The sequence below is a fragment of the Pseudopodoces humilis genome, chromosome 7, assembly GCF_049639895.1.
Source record: "Pseudopodoces humilis isolate 2021_Gansu_Grassland_sample_001 chromosome 7, ASM4963989v1, whole genome shotgun sequence".
Taxonomy (NCBI): Eukaryota; Metazoa; Chordata; class Aves; order Passeriformes; family Paridae; genus Pseudopodoces; species Pseudopodoces humilis.
In genome coordinates this window covers 8,686,981-8,695,159 of record NC_142206.1, presented here as the reverse complement: position 1 = coordinate 8,695,159, position 8,179 = coordinate 8,686,981, and the positions used below count along the sequence as shown (strand labels likewise).

At 47.8% G+C, this 8,179-nt stretch overlaps 1 protein-coding gene across 3 annotated transcripts in view; it reads right to left on the bottom strand.

Moving 5' to 3' along the window:
- Nucleotides 1–595: 595 nt before the first annotated feature.
- The window catches only part of RAB3IL1 (RAB3A interacting protein like 1), a 21,453-nt gene continuing 13,869 nt past the window's right edge, over nt 596–8,179 (bottom strand). For 2 of the 3 annotated variants that reach the window (XM_088057952.1, XM_088057951.1), the window contains one exon: nt 6,588–7,845. In XM_088057952.1, the coding sequence (XP_087914078.1) occupies nt 7,763–7,845 (83 nt within the window). In that variant the 3' untranslated portion in view covers nt 6,588–7,762. Of the gene's footprint in view, nt 836–1,577; nt 1,655–5,305; nt 7,846–8,179 lie in introns of those variants that run through there. The other variant, XM_005531794.3, reaches the window with a different exon arrangement.

Here is an 8,179-nt window from a genome sequence, read left to right as displayed (position 1 = left end):
TGTCTGGCCACTCAAACTCAGCCTCCAGACTGTCTGAGGAGGCAGCTGAGAACAAAATTGTTGTGGAAACTTCATAGAAAGATTTTACAGTTTTCTTAAAGTCCATTTTGTGCCCATTTATGGCTCATCCTGGGGTGTGGTGAGCACCTTGCAGCAGTTTTTCCAACCCACAGCTCCATCCAATGCTTCAGTGGGTTTTGGGTCGACACCAGCAGTGGATTTTACGTCAAAACTGTCTTGAGGTCAGCCCAGAGGCTTTAACAGAGCTGATTCTGTGAAATGAACCCATTGAAACCTGTCCCATCAGGTGGAGGGGCAGACAAAGGAAACTCATAGGCTGTCCCAGGTCAGAAGACAGAGTGATGGCCAGATTATCCTCATCTGTCCCCTAAAAACAACACTGGAGCTTGCCAGAGTCCACAGGAATTGCTCCATAGGCAAACTCATCCTGCCCAAAAGCAGGTGCCACGAGGTGTCACAGAACTCAAAGCAGAAAATGACCCCATTTTTAGGGCTTTCCTTTCATCCCAGAATAAACAGGCTCCCCTAATGCACACACAGGGGGCTCTTACACAAAAATTAACTGCTACAAATCGATCGTTTCATCAATTAACCATATTGCTTTTTTAAAAAATCACGATTTACTTAGTCTGCAGGGGCCCAGTTCTAGAGGTTTCAGAAAACTTCTTTACAACATAATTTTTGTGTGGCATCAGTGTAGGGAGAAACAGCTTCATGGTTCAGATTTTTATCCCCTCCAAGCTGGCCTTGAACACTTCCAGGGATGGGACAGCCACATTTGTGAGATTCCTTCTTGCAACAGGTTTTTAAAACTCTGTAGGAAAAAACTCCAACAAAACAAACAAAAAACACCAAAAAACAAACAAACACAAAACCCCAAAAAAAGCCAGTAAGCTCAGCCTCTGAAAAACCCTTATTTTTTTTCCAGTGTTCATGCTGGGTTATTTCATGCTATCATATATATTTTATTGAAAAATTAGCTTAAATTCCTCAAGTATCACATAGAAACACTTCCATACTGAGTCCTCCCTACCCCATCCCTCTGTTCTGGGGATTCTACAGAACAGGGCATTGTTGGAGCTGCTGTAAGGTGAATATTCCATTCACATTTTCAGCCACACACTTCTTATCCATTTGGAAACTATGTTGTAAAGATTATAAAGGGATTAATCCAGAATTCCAGAGTGAGCCAGGAGGTGGATCATTCCCCCACAGCAGAACATAAAATATAATAAAGTAAGTACAAATTATATAATAAAACACAATAAAATAAAAATATAACAAAATATTAAATAAAATAATAAATAAAAATATAATAAAAATAAATAAAAATATAATAAAATAAAGGCGTTATCTACCCCCTCACAGAGGCTGGAGGGAACAAATGTAAGTTTCACTGGGATGAATGATGTGTTTTAATATATTCTGTGTCAGAGCTTTTCCACCTTCTGCCAGCCACTGAGGTTTGGAGGTCAAGCCCGGGCTGTTCAGGTCAAGGGAGGCTCGGCAGAAATTCGAGAAAGGAGTGGGAAAAGGCCAAGGAGAAGGATCCTCACCTGGAAGCACCACCTTTGCCTGCAGCATCCTCCTGAGCACAGTTAGGTAACTCCTCAACTTCTTGGCCAGGTGCTGGCTGTGGGGACAACAATGAGAAGATTAATTACAGTAATTGCCTGCGATTGCACCCATCCTCCTTGGAATGGGTGTGGCTGGTTCACTTGCCTGATTAATTTAATTGCCCTCAATTAGCCTGGCCTTCATTAAGCAATAGGAGCCATATTGCACTTTCTCTGTGTGTTTTGTTCCCTTATTGCTTACAGATGCCTGATAAACCCTGGAAATTTGAGTTCTGAGCCGAAGATGCTGTTGGTTTCTCAGCTGGAGCCAGTTCCTGGTCTGGCATCTCCAGGTAAATCACTCCCAGTTGAAATTATCACCCTTTGCAAGTCCACAAACCTTTAGGCCACACTCACAACCCCAAATGGAGCAAAGCAGCACAGCCTGTGCCTCACCATCACCCTGGGGAGGAGGAATTAAAGTGTAACAGAAATCGAAGTGCTGCTGCCAGTTCCAATTCCATGTCTTGCTCATTCTTGTCTCCCCATCCTGCTGGAGCTCACTGAGTGCTAAAACTGAACACCTGATTTGGTGAAGGAATGCAAGTGAAACGGAATCCAACAGCACTAGAGGGCAAGGAATGGTGAAGCTGCAGTGTTCCAGCAGCATTCCAGCACCATGACTCCTTCCACATCCCTGCAGAAAATCAACAACTCCACAGTAACAGAACGTCTGGGCTTGAATGGTGCAGCAGGAGCTTCTGGGCAAGTCAGGAGCTGGATGATCTTTGGAGATCCCATACAGCCCAAATCATTCCCTGGGAACATTTCTGTCTGCATAAAATAAAATAAAGAATTAAAAGCAAAGAGATGTTGAGCCTGCTCTGCCCCATGATGCACAAATGATTCAAACACAAAAGAGAGGACAGAGATTGAGAAGCAATTTCATTTCTGCAATGTCTTTCTAAACAGAGAGGAACAGTTTTTAAGGCCTCTACTGAAATATTTAGTAAATTGTTTCAGAGAAGCTCTCCTGAATGTGGAGATGAGTCCCAAGTGCTGCAGTAAGAGAGAGGGTTTCATTTGTGTATCTTGGAAGTGTAAAGCCAGGCTTTTAAAACCAGCACGGTGAGGAGAAAGCAGCAAAGCCCAACTGCTGACAACAGAAATATGTTTTTTGGGTTCTCCCAACTCAGTTGGTTCAGGCACTACTCAAACACAGCCCATGAGGTCTTCTCCACATACACATCATTCCAGTGTGAAATGAATCAGATTTGGAGCCCAGTTTCCCTCTCCTATTAAGGACTAATGTCTGCCCGAGTTACCAAGATTTTGGTTTGCAAAACTTCCCTTGCCCAAAAGCACCATGGGACCATCAGACACTGCTTCAGCTCTCCTGAGACATCATTTATCACTGCTCTCAGCTTGATGCAAAGTTGGATTTGGTGCTTCCCTCCTTCCTCCTGGTTTTGCCAGATGGCCCTGGTGGCCTGACAAAGGGGAAGATCACCAAAAGCAAGGGACGAGCCACCTCTGTCCAGGTGCTGATGCAGAAAGAGCAAAGGTGTCACTGAGCTGTGACCCACATTGAGAGTCCATTTGTGTGGAGCACCTTAAATTGACTCTAAGGTGATTAACAGAGCAGAATTAGCAGTGAGCCAGGGGAATTAAGGGCAGGGAGCTGTCCTGGAGCCAATCCCATGGCTACATCTGCCAGAGGGAAGCCTGCAGCCCCAGAACCAGAGAGGGAGCAGAAACTGGAAGCATTAGGAGTTAAAAGCTCAGGATTTTCTGTGTGCCCACACGGATATCCCTGGAAGCTCTGTGAGCAGCACAGGACTGAGTGCTGGGGTTTGCACTGCAAAGCTTCCTGGAGAACACCTTCAGCTTCCCTCTCCCAGCTCCCCTCTCTGGCACAGTCCCATGGGGAACTGTTTTGGGACTTTTGCTCCTGCACAAATGGCTTTTTCATCACTGGAGTCACTTGCAAGTAACCAGATTTGTACCAGTGATTCAGCTTTTCCCGTGCAGCTGATGTTTTCTCCAACACGGGGAATCATTTCAAGATTAAGCCAAACAAAAGCTAAGGAGTGTCTTTTCCTTCCTAAACTTTCCCTGCTGTCCCTCTGCTCCATCATTCCAGCCCGTGCTAGCTCATCTCCTGAGCCAGGACACCACTGGCAGCTCAGATTCATCACAGAAACCCAGAATGGTTTGGGTTGGAAGGGATCTCAAAGCTCATCTCATTCCACTCCCCTGCCATGAGCAGGGACACCTTCCAGTATCCCAGGCTGCTCCAAGCCCTGTCCGACCTGGCCTGGTTGAACTTCCAGAGATGGGGCAGCCACAGCTTCTCTGGGCAACCTGTGCAGGGCCTCCTCACCTTCACAGGGAAGGATTTCTTCACAATATCTCATCCAGATCTACCCTCCTTTATCTTAAGGCCATTCTATAGCCATTTTCCCTTCTTCCCCTCACATCCAGCCCACAACTAGGTTGAATCTCATTTTCTCTACATTCTTTTTCCTTCCTAACCCACTCTGAAAGGAGGTGAAACATTCTCTGGATGTTATATAAACCAGCACAAAGTTCAGCTGCCTTCTCAGCCTGGCTAAAGTCAACGTTCCAGCTCAGCCCAGTGAGCCTTGCACAAACATGGGAATATTGACATGATAAACAGCAAATCTAACCTCTTGGCTCCCAGCACTAGTGGTACCACAGGGATTTGTTCCTATTAGGAATGGGTTGCCTTGGCAAAGCTGGCCAGCCCCAGCCCTGGGTGCCACGTGCACACTGAGAGCTGTGCCAGGACATCTGACTTTTTCCTGGCAGGGCCACACTCCCTGAATGTCCAAAACAACTGGAATTTCCCCATGGCTGGCCCAGTGTTGCCTGTGCTACAGGGAACCTCAATGCTTTGATGGATTCGTCCTACAGGAAGGTCAGGAAAGCTTGGAAAATCCTGACTTTTCTGAGGCCAGCTGCTTGCTTATCTTCTCTCTTTTCCTTGATTGCACCTGGAGCAAATAATGAAAAAAAAATAATAAAAAAAATATTTCACTTGTTGGTTCCTGGGAACAGGAACCATCCATCTCTGTGAGTGTGTGGGGACAGCCTGACCGGCTGCACAAAGACAGCCTGATTTACAGTCCTGAGCAAACCTGGAGTAATTCCACAGGCAGGGAAAGGACACAGCCAGCAGACACAGAAAACTTCCAGGAGCAACCAAGTCTCACTGCTGTAAATCCCACTTTCTCAAATAGTAATATCCAAATGCTTAAAAGCACTTCATTGTGCACAACACTGACCTCTGCCATCATCCAAACACCCAAATATCACTTTTCTCCCCAAACTCGAGTGAAACAGGGATGAAAACAAAATTAAGCAAGTCAAACACGTCTATAAAAGCAGATTTTTGAACTCACATCCCTTTGAAGCTCTTTATTTTGGCCCAGGACAGGCTGGCAGACCCTTTGTGGAGACAAATAGATGCAAGGAAGATTGCAGGAGGTACCAGAGGACCCAGAGATTCTGCTCAAACTCTGGTTTATTTATGAGGGTAAAAACAGCACAAAAGTTCTGGTGGAAAAGGTTGGCAACAGACGACATGATGTCTTCTCATACCTTAGAAGTTTAGGAGCCAATGTCACAGGGAAGTTTCTGACAGCAATCCCTGCAGACACTACTTTGAAAGACCCAGACACAGCAAAACATTCCCAGTCTCTCACCTGACCATCCCTTACAGAAATCCAAATCCTCCCTTTTCACTCTCCAGCTGCCCAATTCCCTTTCCCAGCAGCGCAGGGAAGCTGCAGCAGGAATGTTTCCCTGTCAAGAGGCTGGAGGGAGGGTCAGGCGCTGGTGGGACCTGGAGATGCTCCATTCTCCCAGGGAAGACAGGGAGGGAATGAGGGACGGAGTTCGTGCCTGGGCTGCCTGTGCCCTCTCGTGGCTGCCTGACTGTGCTGCACAACCGGATTCTTGCGTGGCTTTTTAAATGAAAATGAAATTAAATCGCTTTCTGTACACAGCTCTCCCATTGTCACCTCGCACAGGGCAAGAGGAGATATTCCACGTTAATCTGCAGAGCAGAGCAGGGAGGAGAGCAAGTGGTTTTAGTGAAACCAGGGCGACCCAAAACCTCTGCCTGCTGAGAGAAGGGGAAGATGGATCACGAAGAGGAAGGAAGAAGATCCTCCAATTACCCAGCACCCGTGCAGTGCTTCAAGCTGGGAAATTATAGGAGACACAACGAAGCAGGAGAAGCCTCAGCTTCCCTCAGGAAGAACAGGTACCTGCTGTGATGAATAAAAGCATCCCAAACCTCATCCTGTAGGATTTTCTCTTGCACCCCAAGCACCCCAACCCTCCAACTCCAACGAGGCTTGTGGAGGTTAATAGCAAATGTTTATTTTCCTTTATGAAAGAACAAGGTGCAACCATCCCGCTGCTAACAGAGTGACTTCATTTTCCTTCACAAATTGTTCTCTCTGCTTCATTTGAAATGCAAGACAACCTCAGACAAGGCATTGCTCCAGTTCCTTCTGTCTCAAAGTGCTTTTCAACGCAACACTGAGGGGAAAAAACATCCCACAAACCAAAACATCTCCTACCCAGAGAGATCATCTCATTCCCAGTGCTGCAACGTTTGTGCAGTGTGGCAGATCACGGCACAGAAAGACGTGGAGATTAAAAGGACAGGGGGAAGAGATGCAGGGAGAAATTCCAGGGGTGGAATTCACCTGAGCTGAAATCCACAGCTGGGGAAACCAAAGCTGTGTTATTTCTCTCTCCCCTAGACACAATCCAGCAGCTCAGTGGAAGAAAATTGGGTTCCTACTGTAATATCCTTCAGGAGAGGACGGAATTACGGAGCTGAGGATGGGCACCAGCTTGCTGAGGGTGGCAGAGGGACAGGGTGACAACCCTGTCAGAAGTGAAAACCCCAGAGTGGGTGATGGCTGAGCTGATTCCAGAGTCACTTAAAAAAAGGCTAAATTAGCTACAAAATACTGTCATGGCTTTAATAAATCTGGTCTGAGTTCAGGATGTGTCAAGCCTGTGCATTCCTACAGCTCCAGTGACATCCCTCCCTCCCAGCACATTTTGGGGCAGGCAGGAATGTCAGCCACATCCCTCATGTGCACACAAAGAGGTTTCAGATTCCCTCACCAGGGAATGGCAGCCCAGGAAAAGTTGTGATTCCCAGTGGACAGGCATCTCCAGGTCTGATGTAACACTGGGTAGGAATCTCCAGGCTTTGGGACTGCCCAGCCTGGCACACTCCTCCTGGAGACACAAAGAACCCTACCTGGGAACATGGGCTCTGCCTGAAGGGTGGGAACAGCACTGCCCAAAGCTCCCTCAAGAGTAGGATCAGCTCCAATGCTTGTTTGTGGGCGAGGTTTGTGTTTAGGAGCATCATGGGGGATTTCACACCAGGAACTGGTCACAGGGTCCTCTGACAACTGCAGCAGATTCCCTAGTCCGGGGGAAAAAACCCTGCAGCCAGCTGGGAGTTAGGAATTTCCCTGCTCCCTTTCCTCTGCTGGAGGCCCCAGGTGCACAGCTCCAGCCATTTCCCAGCCTGCATCACCCAGTGCCAAACATCCAGCTAAAAACAGGAACAAATCCCTCTTTGTGACTCTGCTGGCAACAAGCTTCTCTCGCAGGCTCCTTGAAAAGGAACAAGGAAGTACTTGGAAACAAACTGTTCAAGATTATTGTGCTCTGCTGGCATTTTCAGGGCTGCTGTGGTCAGCAGGACCTCAGGGACAGCACCCTCCATCCCAAAAAAACAAGTGGAACAGACAGCCAGCATCTGTTCTGACAGACTGGCTCACAAGGAAGGTCCAGAATTCCCACCCTGCACAGGCCTGGCCTTGGGTTATGCCAAAGCAGATTGCATATAAAAACAAAAAGTTTAAAAAAAATGGATATACACTGCATATAGGACACTCCAGAGTCTATGGATGGCCATCCCAGAGCAGCCAGGGCCAGCCCAGCTCCAGGGGCAGTGTGTTAGCTGCATTCCAGCCACACTTGGAGGAGTGGGACAGCTGAAGGTGGAACTTGTGCCTCTTGCTCCTTGCTCTAGGCAGAGGGAAGGTGGGAGAGAGCAGAACAGGCTTCACATTCCAAGCCCTTCCTCCAGGAGCAGTTTCCTTCCACGCTCAGGGCTCTGCTTACATCTCGCTGGGATAAAATCCAAGTTTGGCCAGAGACATCTCCCTCCGGAGCCGCATGACCTCCCAGTACATCAGCTCCACTGCAAAGCACAACAAGGGCAGAGATGGGGAAAAAACACCAAAAAATCAGTAAGGAGGGCACAGCTGGCCACCAGCTCCTGCTCTGCTGTGCTCCCAGCATTCCCAAAGGGGAAGGAAGCAGGACAGGCCCATCGGGTCACCCATTACCAGCCCCACCCCAGAGCAAAGCTCCCAGGAAGCTGATAAACAAGGAGAAGATGCTACACTCCTCCCCTCATGCCCTTCTGTTGTCATTTATCTGCTTCTCAAAGACACCCCTAGCTGCCCCCACTCCTGTCACTCCAAACAGCTCCTCCCAGTTGCCTCCACAGAAAGCATCGCCCTGGAGCCAGC